General features: G+C 39.6%; 1 protein-coding gene and 1 non-coding gene across 7 annotated transcripts in view; both read left to right on the top strand.

Moving 5' to 3' along the window:
- Positions 1-16,775, top strand: part of Ralyl (RALY RNA binding protein like) — a 675,570-nt gene extending 658,795 nt beyond the window's left edge. For all 6 annotated transcript variants that reach the window (XM_051139878.1, XM_051139880.1, XM_051139877.1 and 3 more), the window contains one exon: positions 16,634-16,775. In XM_051139878.1, the coding sequence (XP_050995835.1) occupies positions 16,634-16,651 (18 nt within the window). In that variant the 3' untranslated portion in view covers positions 16,652-16,775. The remainder of the gene's footprint in view (positions 1-16,633) is intronic.
- LOC127183810 (U6 spliceosomal RNA) lies at positions 10,927-11,030 on the top strand. The gene has a single exon (XR_007830064.1). It is a non-coding gene; the product is annotated as a U6 spliceosomal RNA (small nuclear RNA).
- Positions 16,776-16,984: the final 209 nt, after the last annotated feature.

Here is a 16,984-nt window from a genome sequence, read left to right as displayed (position 1 = left end):
CACGGATGAGGGTAGGCTGCAGATGGTGTGCTGTGATCACGGATGAGGGTAGGCTGCAGATGGTGTGCTGTGATCACGGATGAGGGTAGATTGCAGATGGTGTGCTGCGATCACGGATGAGGGTTAGGCTGCAGATGGTGTGCTGTGATCATGGATGAGGGTAGGCTGCAGATGGTGTACTGTGATCACAGATGAGGGTAGGCTGCAGATGGTGTGCTGTGATCACGGATGAGGGTAGATTGCAGATGGTGTGCTGTGATCACGGATGAGGGTTAGGCTGCAGATGGTGTGCTGTGATCACGGATGAGGGTAGATTGCAGATGGTGTGCTGTGATCACGGATGAGGGTAGGCTGCAGATGGTATGCTGTGATCACTGATGAGGGTAGACTGCAGATGGTGTGCTGTGATCACGGATGAGGGTAGGCTGCAGATGGTGTGCTGTGATCACTGATGAGGGTAGACTGCAGATGGTGTGCTGCAATCACGGATGAGGGTTAGGCTGCAGATGGTATGCTGCGATCACGGATGAGGGTAGACTGCAGATGGTGTGCTGTGATCACGGATGAGGGTAGGCTGCAGATGGTGTGCTGTGATCACGGATGAGGGTAGGCTGCAGATGGTGTGCTGTGATCACGGATGAGGGTAGATTGCAGATGGTGTGCTGCAATCACGGATGAGGGTAGGCTGCAGATAGTGTGCTGTGATCACGGATGAGGGTAGGCTGCAGATGGTGTGCTGTGATCACGGATGAGGGTAGATTGCAGATGGTGTGCTGCAATCACGGATGAGGGTTAGGCTGCAGATGGTGTGCTGCGATCACGGATGAGGGTTAGGCTGCAGATGGTGTGCTGTGATCATGGATGAGGGTAGGCTGCAGATGGTGGTGCTGTGATCACGGATGAGGGTAGATTGCAGATGGTGTGCTGCAATCACGGATGAGGGTAGGCTGCAGATAGTGTGCTGTGATCATGGATGAGGGTTAGGCTGCAGATGGTGTGCTGCAATCACGGATGAGGGTTAGGCTGCAGATGGTGTGCTGCGATCACGGATGAGGGTAGGCTGCAGATGGTGTGCTGCGATCACGGATGAGGGTAGGCTGCAGATGGTGTGCTGCGATCACGGATGAGGGTAGGCTGCAGATGGTGTGCTGCGATCACGGATGAGGGTAGGCTGCAGATGGTATGCTGCTGCAGTGCTAAGGACCAGCCTAGAAGATTGGGTCTGGAGAAACAGAGAGAGAAGAGAAGGTCTGAGGGCAGCCTACCTGGTTTTCTGAAAGGCTTAGCAGGGAGTACATGTTGGGGTTGGGAGATGGGATATAGCAAAGAGTGGAAGCAGGTTAGATGGGTGTTGTCTATGGTATCCCCAGGAGACATGGGCAGGGATGAAGCAAGGTTGCCGCTGGTGTTCTGTTGCAGAGGATTGAATCTGTGGGAACAGAGAGAGGAAAAGACCAGTGGAGATGTGAAAAATTTCAATCTGCCTCTAATATACTCGGGGGCCAGTAATGAATTGTGAATACAAGACCAAATGAAACGAAATATTTTAATCATTTTCAAGTTTCTGTGCCTGGGGAACAACAGAAAAAGAAGACAGAAAGGATCTAACATTCCTTGTAAATGAGTGGTAATCCAAAATTAAGTCAGCTGGTAGGAGGACCCCACCTGTCAGAGGTCTAGGGGAGGAGAACAGAACGGAAAATGGTGGAAGGGAGAGAACAGGAAGATAAGAGCAAGAGCGAGGGGATTACAGTCGGGATGTAGCGTGAATAAATTATAATAATAAAAAATTTTAAAAATAAAGATGTTTCCCTGCAGGAGGGGATGCGTCAGTCTCTGAGAAAACTGCTACAGGATGTCTGTTAATTTTTGCAGGTTTTTCAGATAATCGAATGAAAGGAACGGCCTATAAAAGATCAATCCATTGAATTTGCCACTTAAATGAGGTTACAAAATTATGTGAAAGTGATAGGTGTTAGAAATTTGAATAACCTAAGAAATAATTATAACAATAAAGTCTAGATACTAAACAATACATTTTAATCAGTCATTGCATAGAAATGTATTGGTGAAGTACTATGTTTGATTACCACTGTGATTGCAGCAAAAGGCAGGGAATAAAAAAAAAAAAAGAAAAAGCTTTGGGTTTTTATAGGATTCTTCTGTGTTCAAATGTGTGTGCCTCTGCTTTTATATGCATTTTTTATGGCTTTGTCCTCCTTTCTAATTAATCTTTTTTGTTTGTTTTTGTTTTGTTTTTTTTTTTTTTTTGCTTTGTTTCATTTTGTTTTTGTTTTTATTTTTGTTTTTGAGACAAGGTTTCTTCAGATAGCCCTGGCTGTCCAGGCCTTGCTTTGTCAACCAGGCTGGCCTTGAACTCATAGAGATCTGCCTGCATCTGCTTCCCTCAGTGCTGGGATTACAGGCAAGTGCCACCATACCTAGCTTTTAACCTCTTTTCAGGTGTGGTTGTTTTGCCATACTCCAATTTGTTTGTTTTTAATTTAGCTCATTGCATTTCATTTTATTATAGTTTCTTAGGTGTACGACAGAAAAGGACTATACGAGGACAGGAGGGAGCAGGGAAATGGAGGGAAACTGGGAGGGTTAGAGGGAGTGTAAACTGCCATCATAATATATTGTATGATAAGAAAATCTACTTTGAAAGAAAGAAATGCTATGGGAGGTCAAGAGATAGCTCAACCATGACAGACCTGACATTTTAACCAGAGGACATGGGTTCCACTCCCAGCAGTCACACGTGGCTCACAGGAATCTGACCCTGGAATCCAGTGTGTGCTTCTGACTCGCGACAGCTCTGGCACACGAACTTGCGCAAGCACACACATACACATCAAATACATACATAAATTATCATTTTAAAAGAATATATAGAACTATCTTGGGAATTTAAGTTTTGCTACCATACCAATAGACCTGTGCTTTCTAAATGTCTAGGAGGAATCTAGATTAAAAAACAATGCTGCTTTGAGATGCTGTTTCTTCTACAGTGTTCATCAGCAGCTGTGTATAATTTGAACACCAGCCACTATCCATGATAGCACCAACTGAAATAATTTTATTTCTATAACAAAATAACTTCAAAATACACGAACCCTTGCTTGTAGTTTAAATTGCAAACTTAATATATATATTTTGAAAATGTGTCCATGTTTCTGTCAGTCACTTGTGAGAAGAAAATAACTTCCCATTGCCTGAGAGCTGCAGATATGCTTCATTCGCCTTTTAAAAGATCATTTCAACTAGAATTACCTAGAGTTTATGGCAAAAGACTATGGTAAGGATTTCCCAAATTGTTTTGATTAAAGACATTTTTAAAAATAGAACCATTACTGTGGAAATACCATTCAGAGACATGAAATACATACCATACATTTTCTACGTTCATTTTGTGGTTTCTAATGAGACCTGTGTTCATTCTGTCACATTGAGCATAATCTGTCCATTCTTCTTGGGATCTTTTAACTCTTCAGTGTTTAAAATAGAGAACTGTGCACAGTGAGGCAGGTATATGCTCTGCCCTGTTTAAAGAGCAGCGTGCTCCTGTTGAATAGTCATTTTTGCACAAAAGAACTCTAGAATTTATCTTTGGTTAACAACTCTGTTTTACTCTCCTATAGGCCTGAAGTCAACACTTCTTTGATTTTCTGAATCTGGGTATTTCATAGGATTCATATAAGTGGAGTCAAGCCATATTTGCTTTTCTGTGCCTTTTTTTCCCCCATTTAGCCTGATGACTTCATGGTTAAACTGTGCGGGTTAATAAAAACCAAACCATCTTCATTTATGCCTCAGCAATATTCCACTGGACATATATATCACTTTTTAAGAAATACAGTCATCTATCAGTAGACATGTACTTTTTAGACAATTCTGGGAAGTTGTGAAATAAGCTGCAATGAACAATATTGAGGAAACACTACTTTCAGTTCTTCTGAGTAAATGCACAGGAAGGGACCCAGGGCACCATTAGGCAGATGCCGTTTCACTCTGTAGCAATGTGCCGCACTATTTTGGAGAATGGACACACTACTTTGTGTTCCTAGCAAAAACATACAAGGCTCCAAACTCTCGCGTATCTTCAGCTGATTGATATATCAAGTATGTATATAGAAACACTTCCCTTCGTTCTCTTAAATGGTACATGGTGTATTCTTGCCACAGTTACATATTTGTAGAACTTCCTGACTCTAGTATTATGTGAGTACTAACTTTAAGAATATTATCATCATTTTCTTATTCCATTTCTCCACAATAGCATTGCTTTTCTTACAATATTGCAGTATTACTTACAATACTAGATCTATAATAACATTTAGTTAATACATTTTATTTTATCTTAAACTCACAATTTTACAAGTAAATTACTCTATATAGATATAGAAAAAGCTATTTCTTAGTATATCAAACAATTTATTCATGTAATGCCTTAAATAAAATATACTCAAATCACACACAAAAAAATCCCAACATTGTATTTAGGGATAAGAAAATAGACATTTCAGGGACAGTTAGTTACTTATAAATGTTGATCTTTAACTGCCTCTACAGTCATTGGAGATAGTAGACTAAATACTTGGTCTGCCAAATTAATATTTGTCAAGTTTTAAAAATCTCCCAAGTGTTGAGGATCCATTCCATAGGCAGCAACACACAGGGTTTTCCCCCCTGACTATCTAAATTATATTGAAAATAATATGTTAAAAAAAAAAACCTCTTACAATCATAAAGAAAATGAATGAGCCAAAGGCAGTTTGCTAGTTGGGCAGACTGAAAAGTCATTAACAACAGGATTTCCTATGGAGACTAATACCGTACCTGCTCAACTACTCCAGTCATCTGTGGCAGAGGAAATGAGAACAGATTTGAAACATTTCATTAATTCAGAAATTTAAAGAAAGGAAACTGCTTTGCCTTCCTCTCCCAGTTTTATGCATTTCTACAGATAATATCACAATGGAAAAAAAGATTTATCATGTAGAAGGGTTCTCACCTTTTAGAATCATTTCCATGTTCTAGACGTTGAATCCGAAAAAGTATGCCTTCACTCAGTGGTACAGAGTTTGTCTGCAGTCAAAATTCTCAGTGCGAAGAGGCATGTCTGCGCTCCCCTTCTGCTCCGTACACCTGCACCGCCAAGGATCACTCAGACAGTGGAAGCTGTGTGTCTGCTTAACGTCCAAGGGTTGGAGTCATGTGGCACCTCCAGCTAGCTCAGCCAAGGTCCTTCCCTAAACCTCTCCATCTTTAGAATGCTTGTGCACAACGACCACAGGCTACAGGACAGGCTGAGATGGAGAACCAATACCTGGTGTCACAGGCTTATCATATCCCTTAGTACAGAGCTCAGGCGGGAGGATCGCAACTTGAGAGCTAGCCTGGGCAACCTCTGAGACCTGGAGACAAGGAAGGTAGAAACGAAGCACAAACATACAAAGACTCGGAATGTAGCTCAGAGATAGAGATTGTAAAGGCTCTGAGTTCACTTCTCAGTGCACACTTTGAAGAAGACACAGAGAGAGGAAGAAAAAATGTTCAACTCCCAATGTGGGAAATTTTATTTATATCATCCTATGAGTAAAATAATTTCAGAGAGTTTGTATTTACTAAATGACTGATTTTAGAAAGTCAAGTAAATTGCTCAAAATCATGCCTCTATTAAAATGCAGAATAAAGATTTTATAGAAGCCAGACTATCTAGCAGCCTTAGATACATTAATAGTGTACAAATTCAATTAATTTAAATTTTAATATTGCTATATCTATATACCATTGGTATTAATTTTACTTAATGCTTTTGTGACTCTGCCAGTGAGCATATGCACTTGTGTGTGTGTGTGTGTGTGTGTGTGTGTGTGTGTGTGTGTGTGTGTATGGAATATGTCTATATCTGTTCACATGCTGTACGTATGTATACATGAACATGGAGGTTAGAAGTTAGGCATGTCCATTCATTTCTCTCTACATTGATTTTTGAGACAGTGTCTCTCTGTAAGCCTGGCAGTCACTGACTCTGCTAGCTTAACCATCAAGGACCCTGGAACTTCTTGCCTGAGAGTATAGGCATGGACACACCTATACTGCACGTACCTTTTTACCATGAAAACTGAAGATCCAAACTCAGGTGTACATGCTTATGTGCCAATTACTTTGCCAACTGAGGCCTCTCTTCTTCTCCATTTAATGCTTTGAAAAATATTGGCTTATTAATTTTTTCCTAAAGGTAAATATAACTGGGATCCAGCACTACATCCCACGGGCTGCAGATCCTGCAGTCAACCAGGCGTGGATCAAGCAAGTGGCACGGATCCTGGAAAGCCAACGTGACTTTCTCAATGCATTGCGGTCTCCCATTGAGTACCAGAGACATGAGAGCCAGGAGGCCGTGGGGTAGGGAGCCCAGGAGAAAAAGGCTTGGAGACCTGGCCCAGGTGAAAATACACATACCCATCACTGGTTCTCTCCTCTCCCTACTGTTTCTGCCCAAAGGGGAGGTGCCCAGTACACCCTTGCACCTGGGGACACAATCTCTCTGATACCCTCCTGACTCCTCCTGACTCTCCAGCCCTCCCAACAGTGAGCACTCCTCCCTGCCAGGCCAGGCTTGCCAAGCTGGACAAAGATGAGCAGATGAAGAAGACCTTGGCAGCAGTGCTGATTCAGTCACGGATTTCTCAGAGAATTTGGGGGAAATCCTCATGTATCAGAATCCCTTCTTTCTAGTGTGTGGAAGATAGACGAGACTAGGAAAGAGGTCAGTATGGAGGGGAGCAGCTAGACCTGAGAGGACTATTTTCTGTGCAAGGAACACCGGATCCGCCCACCCCACTCCATGCATGTACCACGACCCCATCAAATGAAGGATCTGTGGGGGCTTGGAGGGAGGGGTAGGGCAGGCACCAGATGGAAAGTACTCATTTTAGTTGTGATTTTGTTTCCCAGTTTCCTGTGAATAACAGTTTTGCTATATCATTTTTAAAAAAGTAAATGTAATTACAATAAATGAAAAAAATAAAAGAAAAGGTAAGAATCTATTTAAATACGTACTAACAACATATTAAAAATAAACATATTGAGAAGACAAAACTTTTCAAATTTTGGGCAGTGTATTTTGGTAAAAGTCTGTGTTCTTGCTCCTCCCCTGGCCTCAGTATAAAAGCCAGTGGACAATACTGAGGAGTGGGAAGATCAGCACACATATCCCTGTCCTCCCTAATGCAATGTAAAAAGAACACAGAGCATTGGGAAAGTACTTTTCTCACTAAACCATTCAGTGCTTTATATTTGATTGTGTCCTATACTGAGAAGTTACAACTACATATACATGGTTCAAAACGAGGCTTAAAACCAAGCAACACAAGCATGGAGGCAGGAGCTGCTGCAGAGGCCGTGGAGGGTGCTGTTTGCTGGCTCGCTTCCCATGGTTGACTCAGCCTGCTTTCTAATAGATCACAGGACCACCAGCCCAGGGGAGGCACCACCAGCAGTGGCTGGGCCTTCCCCCAATTATCACTAATCGAGAAAATCTATCACAGATGGATCTCATGGAGGAATTTCCTTAACTGAGGCTCCTTCTCAGGTTGATGACCCAAGCTTGTGTCAAGTTGACACAAAACCAGCCAGTACAGCACACTAGAAAGAACTTGCAGGGTTCATCATTGTGGCCTGGCCTTGTTTCACTTGAACTAGTGTTTCCCAGAATCACCCACATTGGCACCAATTATAGGGTTTCCTTCCTTCTTTTGGTTTGTTTTTTTGTTTTTACCATATACCCTTAGCTTAAAATTTTAGTGAAATTTAATTTTTGACAGTCATACATTGCGTATTGCATATATTTTAAATTTATTATCACTGCAAATATGTATGATGTGTGTTCTTGTGCCACAGCAGGGCATGGGTAGAGGTCACAGAACAAATTTCCAGAGCTGGTTTTCTCTTTCTGCTTTTATGTAGGTTCCAGGGATCAAAATCAATTTGTCAGGCTTGTGTGGCAACTGCTTTACCTGTTCAGCCGTCACACTAGCCCAGAGGATTTTCTTCATTTTTTTTTTAATGCTAAGACAATTTCATTAAATATATGTAGTGAATACTGTTTATCCATTTAACCTTTACTGGCACTTGAGTTGACTATATACTTAGGCTATTTCAAAACCTGACTGCATATAACAGAGGAGCCTGTGTTTAGCCTGAACATAAACCTGGATTTCCAACACAGTTCTGTCCCTAACAATATCTTGTATACTCTAGTAAGTTGGTTACATACCAGATGGGGCATACAGAGCTCAGTCCTGTAGACCTATACTTCCTGCCCAGAGAAATGCTGAATGATGTTCTCATTAGATGTCTACCTCTCTCAGTTGTCTTCCTGTGTAATTTCCCACTTGATATTGGGGAAACAATATATGCTTGCTCAGCACCACTACAAATGTATCTAGCTCACCGTTCAGAAGGTTCTAGGGCCTCGCCTCTGATCCTCAGTGTCCGAGATCTGGCAAAGGCCTTGGGGTAGGTGCTATAGGAGAGCTACAGCAGATGGTGAAACAAGCAGACAAACCAACTGTGAAATAGTTGTCCTTTCCATGACAGCCCTTTCCATGGGTTGTAATTGAGGTAATTCCATGAGTTACCTCAGGCTGCCGTGAAAACTACCACCAGACCCTTCAGCTGGGTGTCCTCAGGGCCCACCGATAGCTTCACTTCCTGAACATCTTCAAGCTCACACAACACATTGAGCTCAGTTTACCAACACACCCTGAGCACAGTGGGCCAACACACCCTGAGCACAGTGGGCCAACACACCCTGAGCACAGTGGGCCAACACACCCTGAGCACAGTGGGCCAACACACCCTGAGCAATAAGCCAACACACCCTGAGCACAGTGGGCCAACACACCCTGAGCACAGTGGGCCAACACACCCTGAGCAATGAGCCAACACACCCTGAGCACAGTGGGCCAACACACCCTGAACCCAGTGGGCCAACACACCCTGAGCACAGTGGGCCAACACACCCTGAGCATAGTGGGCCAACACACCCTGAGCAATGAGCCAACACACCCTGAGCACAGTGGGCCAACACACCCTGAGCACAGTGGGCCAAGTGTGATTAAAAAAATAAATAAATAAATAAACCAAACCATGGACCATGGCTTGTCAAGAAGCGCTGCAGTTATCATATCATGGAAGCTCAGTTTTTCCAGTATTTATAGTTAGCACAGAAGATTTTGAATTTTCTTCAAATAATCAGGCTATCCTCCAAAGCCACATAGCCAGAAAAAAAATCAGATAGTTTCTAGGAGTTGTCAAGAGACTCTTGAGGTAATAAAATACCATGAATAATAGAGGTCTTCTAGCTAATTGTATTTAAATCAGTATGAATCATTTTATATTATTATATGAATATTCTTGGGCCTCTGATATATTCATCTGTAGTAACATGCTTGTTACTGGACAGACTAGACTAACACACCTTTGTGGACAGTTCTTGGGTAGATGCAATCATGTTTCCGTCCAAGATTCTCCTGTTTTTCTGATCAATACCTTCTTTCTTCATCTGATTTAATCAGCGTTGGTTATATTTTAGTCACTGTGTCAAATAAAGACCTTTAATGCTTTTGGACAGGATGACTGATCTCATTCCTTAAGTTCCAAGTCAAAACCTACATCCAAAATGGAAGGCCAGGTAGATCCTGCATGCTGTATGGCACATCACAGAGACAGAACGTGATGTTAGGAAACCCACTGTTCAGCGTGTTGTAAGCAGTTCAGAGAGAGACAAATTATAATTCAGGAATAGAGGATGCCCTACCGAAATGAGGTACCTAGTTTTTTCAAAAGACTGTCAGTAAAATGACTAATTGCAAGACATGGCCCGTGGGAAAGAACAGTTACGATGGGCGGTGCCCAAAGGACTACCTCCCAACAGCGAAGTGGAGCAGGTCTCAAGGACTGCGGTGCCCAGATAAAGTTATGAAAAGTCGAGGAATCTCGATCCTTGATTTGTCCTGGAACAGGTAAATCAGAATCTAGCAATCTAAAGATCACTTGACAGCTCTAGTGCTTAGTAGATTTAATGAACAGAAGTAATGCTAGGGATTCCTGAAAGCACTCAGGTTCCTGATTCTTTACAGGGCTTCTAGCAACTTCTTAGGTTTGTCCTTCAAACTCTTTGGATATTAATATCTCACTCATCTATTTAAAAATAAAGTTATACAGCTTTTCACTCTGTTCAATTTCAATAAAACCCATGCACATTGCCATGATTTTTAAAAATGTTTTCATCGGGTTTTGGGAAATACATAAAGCAAATTTTATAAATCCAGACAGTATCAAATAGCAGACAGGCAGGTCTACAGTTTTATGACTTTTCTCCACAGGCCACAGTCTGAGACTAGTCTTACAGACCCAGAGAATTTAAGTACCAATATCTTTGTCAAATGGTAATTAGCTACTTAGTTAGCAATTGTGTTCAATTTCTGATGAGATATATTTCATTAGAAGGCAATTCTATTGAAGGCTTAATCCCCAGCAAGTGATAATCCCAAAAGATAAGTGGATTTCAGGGATGCATTCATAGGTTAGTAGCTGAATGAGTGATCAAGAGGTGGGGTCTGGTTGTAGTAACTGGGCACGCTGTTAAACGGTAGAGCCTGTCTCTGCCCCTCTATCTCTGCTCCTCAAGTTCCAAGAGTTGAGTGGCTATCCTCCACCATGCCATTCTCCTGTGATAGTTCAGCCTTGCTGCAAATTTAAAAGCAATGGTTGGCTTTTAAAAACTAACCAACCATGTAGCAAATCCCACGAAACTGAAGAAACGATGTTGGTAAATGTTTCTGGCATTATGTGGATGTTACTCAGAGGTCACAGTAGTGGGAACTACCACAGAGCAGCCTAAAACCATGGCTGGTGTTCACTTCGGCAGCACATATACTAAAGCTGGAATGATACAGAGATTAGCATGGCCCCTGTGCAAGGATGACATGCAAATTCATGAAGCGTTCCATATTTTTTACCAAGAAGAGACTTGATACCCTATGAGCATATACAGGGGGAGGAGGTCCCCCTTAGTCACAGTCATAGGGGAGAGGAGTAGGGGGAAAGCGGGAGGGAGGGAGGGAGGAATGGGAGATACAAGGGATGGGATAACAATTGAGATGCAATATGAATCATGTATATATATGAACCCATGTCTGTTCCTGATTTTGCTGTCAGTCTGTTAACTAAACATGCCACGTCTCTGGCCTAAGCACTCTCTTCCAGTTTATAAAATTTAGACATTAGGGTTAGATATTCTTTTTCAAAACATGGATTTAAAGTGGAGTTGGCTGTGCTTGAGTATGCGTGGGCTACTGCTGTACCTATCTGTAGCAGCACGCTTGTCCAAGGCCAGGCTCATGTCTACTACTAGGACACCTTTGTGGATAGTTCCTGGGTGGACACAACCAAGTTTCCTTCCAAAACTCTCCTGTTTTTCTGATCAATATCCCTTTTCTTTGTCTGATAGAATAAGCATTGGTTGAATTTTAGCCATGTCTCAAATGCCTGCAAGCCCACTGCCTTTGAAGAGTTCATAGTTTACCTTGATCACATACATATGATGATTAAAACTAAAGACTGAGTAGACAAACTAAACTGCTCACTTCCATGTTTTCACTGGCTACCACTCTTCAGGTTGTGGTGTTGTTCCTTGTCAGACAAGCTCAGTGGTCATTAGCTACAGGACCTAGTCTGTTCAATTCCGAGAACTATATGGCGTCCTATGTACCTTCATTTTTGGCTGTTCATTAATGTTATTTGTCAACTTGACTTTTATTCAATTACATGAAGTGATTCTTGGGTCTAAAAGTAAAAATAAAATTTGGTCCCAAAAGTTTATTGATATATTTGACTAATACCAAATATAGTTCGTGAGATGTTATTAAAAACATGAAATAAATTTTATCTCATGTGTAATGAGAAGTGTATTAAAGCACCCTATAATCAGAAGACTCATAAACAGATGCATGTCAAAGTAATTAGACATTAGTAATGTGAACAATATTGATTTGGTATTACGGTTATGTATGTGTTTAGTATTATTTTCTTCGCCATTTTTTCTTTTGAAGATACTGCACAAATGATATGTGATATCAAAATTCTCTGATTTCTTATGAGTTAAACATCCCAATTTAGAAAGATAAACATTTCTGATAAATGATAAATTATAAAACCTCTATAAAAGTATTATTTTTTTGTAAACTGTAAATAAGTTGTATTTATTTTCACATTTTGCTTTACCTCTTTAATTGCACTTATATGAATACAGGGGTTTAAAAGAAAGCAAACTTGTCCTGGGATTTATGGTATCTTCTTTACCTTTGTCAGGTAGAAGGAAAAGAGTCTAGTCCCATGTAAGTGCCTCCCTATGTTGTTTTCAGAAATGCGAGTAAATGAGCATTGATAAAACATTCATCACCAAGCAAATTCGTTTTAAAACCATTCAAGCTTCCATACACCAAGGAGATAAATTACCCACTATTCACAAGAGAGCACAATTATACTAAACAAACCAATTTTGTAAATGACTGTTTTAAAGCATCTGAAATCTCACAGATTGCTCCTTTTCCCCAGGACTTTAGAAGCCAAAAGGAAGCCTTTCTCACATTAGAAATTCTATGGAATCTTTGAGAATATATTTTTCATTGTTTGATGATAAGAACATTTATATTCATGTCATGTTTTTATCTGGGTAATAACATCATATCACTAAGTAAAGTTTTTGTTTTATACGAGACATAGGCTTTATAGCTTTATGGAAAGAAAACTTTAGTAAATTATTTCCAGGCCCTATTTTCTTCCTCCTAAAATCAGCATTTAATAAAATTGTTTATAACTAAAGAACAAAGGAAGAAAATTTTAAAAGTGTACTAAGGATAATAGATGGTCAATGGTCTACAGCCTGCTAGTTTTCTCTTTAATAAATGGAGATTTCCTATTATTTCTTATTTATTTATTTATTTATTTTCTTTACATCCTAGTCATAGCCCCCTACCTTCTCTCCTCCCTGTTGAGGATTATTTTTATTAAACTATGTTTGTTTCTCTTAGTTTATTTCTTAACCTGCCTATCACACAAATAATTGAGACTCTTTTATATTTGTTTATAAAGCTTTACAACACAATCTTGAGCAGTTTTAGTCTGTTCTTATTCCTCTATGTTATCTTGACTCCATCTTTGCCAAAATCCCCAAGTTCCTTGCATTTTAGTTCTTTCTTTGGTCCAGATGAGTCTTCTTCATCTCTACAGTTTCTCTACCTGTGGCTGAGACCCCTACTTCCTCTTCTAGCTCCTCTTTGCCCTTGCTGGCAGGAAGTCCAGCCCTATTCTCTCTTCTGCTCAGTGACTGGCTGTAAGCTAATTTATTGACATGCAAGGGAACAACTGGGGAGCAGGAGATTCTCAGAATAAGGCCTATAACAAGATATGGGGATACAGAAATTAGCATTTGAATTACATAATAACCTTATGGCAATACCCGCCCCCAGCACCTCTACCTTGTCCTCCCCTATTCTTCAGAAAAGAGAAGTTCCCTTGCCCACTCACCCCAGAGCATCAAGTTGCATCAGGACTGAGTTCATCCTCTTCTCCTGTGGTCTGGGAAGGCAGTCCCTTCAGGGGGAAGTGATTAAAAAGCAAGCAACAGAATCCATGTCAGAGATATCCCCTGCTTCCCACACTAGAGGACCCACGTGAAGCCTGAGTTGCCCATCAGCTACATCTATGTAGACAACCTACGTCCAGTCATGGCATTGTCTTTGATTGGTGTTTCAGACCCCATAGCCACCTCTGGGCCCTGGTTAGTGGGCTCTGTCAGTCTTCTTGTGGAACCCTTGCCACCTCTAGGTCCTTTTATCCTTCTTCCTGCTTTTCCACTAGGTTTCTAATACGTTGTCCAATGTTTGGCTGTGAGTCTCAGTACCTGTTTCAGAGCCCTGATGAGTGGAGCCTCTCAGAAGACGATTATGATAGGCTCCTGTCTGCAAGCATAGCAGAGTATTGTTAACAGTGTCAGGGATTGGCTCTCTTCAATGGCATGGGTCTTGAGTTGAGCCAGGCATTGGTTGGTCATTTCCTCAATTTCTGCCCTATCTATTCTATCTTTATCCCTGCATGTCTTGTAGGCAGTGTGAGTTTTGGGTAAGTGTATATAATTTCTAGGTATTCCATTACTTCTGAAATGTGCAGGATAATGTGTGGATATTCTAAACGTGTCATGAACGTAACTTGGAGAAATACACTGAAATCTTTACAATCACGGGTGCAATAGTAATTTCAACACTTTTACTTCATAATAAGAAAATTATTAGTGCATGCTTTGGAGAAAAAGTGTGAATACAGTCCTTTCAGGTGCCTTAGTGCCTTCCTCTACTCAAGTATTAACAATGAGACTACAGTACTACAATGCCTGATTTCCACACCTTCCCAGTCATCTGTGGGTTAATTTCATTGCTTAAGGTATTATATTTCACAATGATAGATTATTTTGGTATGAACTTGCATTTATGAACACAGCTTCCTTTACTCCACACTAACAACTCTATGTGATTTTGAAGCATGAGTTCAGAATGTTGTGCTTTGTAATCTAATTGAATCTTTCTCTACACAGAAGTACAGCCTATAATCAGCTGAACACTATTGAATAATGTTTTAGTTTTTAAGTGTATGTTTAAGAAGTATATAGTATAGGTTGAGTAAGGAGAAATAACAGGAGAAAAGAAAAAAAGAATGAAAAGAAATACAGTATCAAAGCACATTTTGACATATTCCTATGTTGATATTGTTATACAGATGCAAGTTTTATTCATAGTTAAGCTAAGTTATAGTTAAGTAAAATTTACTGAAGTTGAAAAGTCAAAATTGTAATGCATATTTTTACAATAATACATCCAAATACGTAAACTCCATAAAGCACTTGTAAGAATCCTTGACTAATGATTTGATGTTCAAACATTTTAAATGTAAATTGTAATTTAGTATATTTGGTATCTTATTTATAGGCACTTTTTCTGTTTTGGCCAGTAGTCTTTTTTTAATGAAAAAGGTCTTCGCACCTAATATATTAAACATTTCAGTATGACTTAGCTTTCTTAAATTTCCAACAGAATATTCATAGTAAGATTTCAGAAAGCAAAACAAAACCAAAGCCTAAAACGCTGTGACTCAATCAGATTTTCAGTGTATGTCCTAAATAATATGGCCACAAGACCATTACACTACATCAAGTATTTAAGGGAACAAACTTTCATAGATTGTTTTCTCAATGTAAAAGTATTAACAGTATGGCTGACATTCCAATAATTATTTTATACGTAGTTGAAGTCTGTATAATTAAAAGTATGCATTTACTAAGGAGGATGGCATTTCATGTGATTGGCGTTCCTTCTTAGCATAAAGGATGAGTAGGATAAGGAAGAGAAACTACTGCCCAGGTCACTGAGTTCAGCCAGGGCAGCCAGCACCACCAGTTGCTCTTAGTCTTGTCCTTGATTTCACGTTTTTGGCCGATGACACATATATTATTTTTCCATCTAGTCCAAGACATTTGAAGTTTGTGGGGGAACAGTAACTTTTTTGGTTTCATTTGGTTTGGTTTGACAAAAGTGTAAAATTGGCACAATTATTTTGAAATAAGTTTTCAATATATGAAGGGTCCCTTTGGAACACCTCAACAATTAACAGAAACACTTTTTTATTGGCTCTTTAACTACAATTATTTTTAAATGACCTAAAATTAAGATTAGTTACACATTAGAAGGCATTTCAAATCAGTTATTAGTTCAATATTTTAAAATTAAAAGAAATATTAGTTGACCTGATCAATAAAAAAAAAAAACCTGTTTCAGTTTGCATGTTGTAGATTGAACCCTCAGTAAGCCATCCCAAATAACTTCACAGCAACATTTATTTTCTAGTATGAAATTAGCATACAGATCCCAGATATACATTCAGTATGAGTCACTGATTCCAACAATGTATCTATAAATTTTATAACATTTCTTTCCAATTGTGTCATTTCTGAAGTTCCACATAATTTATTTGTGTAAAGTTCTTCACATTGATTACTTATTAGTAGTATCCCAATACACTATCCTTTGAAAGTATGTATTACAAATGATATTTCAATATTGCACACTTATATGGTTTTGATCAAATACATATTTACATATGTGGGTCCAATGAAGATTGTAGCTCTCTTCTAATCAATGTTTCTTGATTAGTATATTCTTAGAATTTGCATCTTAGATGCTTTGGTGAATAGTCCCATACCCATCAGTATATGGGCACAGATAATACTTTATAGGTTATGAGAGGGAGGGGAGGAAGGTTGGGATAGGGTAGGCATGGGAAGAATTAGTGGAGGAGAAAGGGGTGAATATGATTAAACTGCATTATTTTCATGCCTACAACTCCCAAAGAATTAATAAAAATGCTGTCTTAATACATAGCCTAAAGTTTTAGTTATTTCTTTAGTTTTCTTTTTAACTTCTTCTTCAGATCTAACTTGTAACAACGCATGCTAAAAACAATTACACATAAATTCCTGCATTTTAAAAAATAATTGTTCCTTTCTTAGTTTCTACAGATAAAGTGATCTGAAGTAGTGTACAATAATGCAAAAGAAGAAAAGAGAAACTGTGACATGTGGAGAAAGGAGAGCAAGATGGTTTCATCATAGAAGCATCTCCGATTCAGTTTATGTAAAATCCCCAGTTATATGGACATTTCTTCTGTGTTACAAGCTATATAATTGTTGTTTTATCATTTACATTGTAAATGTCTTTTTCCTTCTGCTTAGTTTTTTTTTTTTTTTTTTTTTTAGTCTCAGATTGTGAAGGGCATTAATGAGTGATGAAAGAGACACTGTATACAAATGTATATTTGTAAAAGCTATTTTTATGATTAGCATGTGTCATTGTTGATCACA

The sequence above is a fragment of the Acomys russatus genome, chromosome 31 (genome assembly GCF_903995435.1).
Source record: "Acomys russatus chromosome 31, mAcoRus1.1, whole genome shotgun sequence".
NCBI lineage: Eukaryota > Metazoa > Chordata > Mammalia > Rodentia > Muridae > Acomys > Acomys russatus.
Note: the sequence above shows the minus strand (reverse complement) of the source record. Positions and strands in the feature narration are given on the sequence as shown.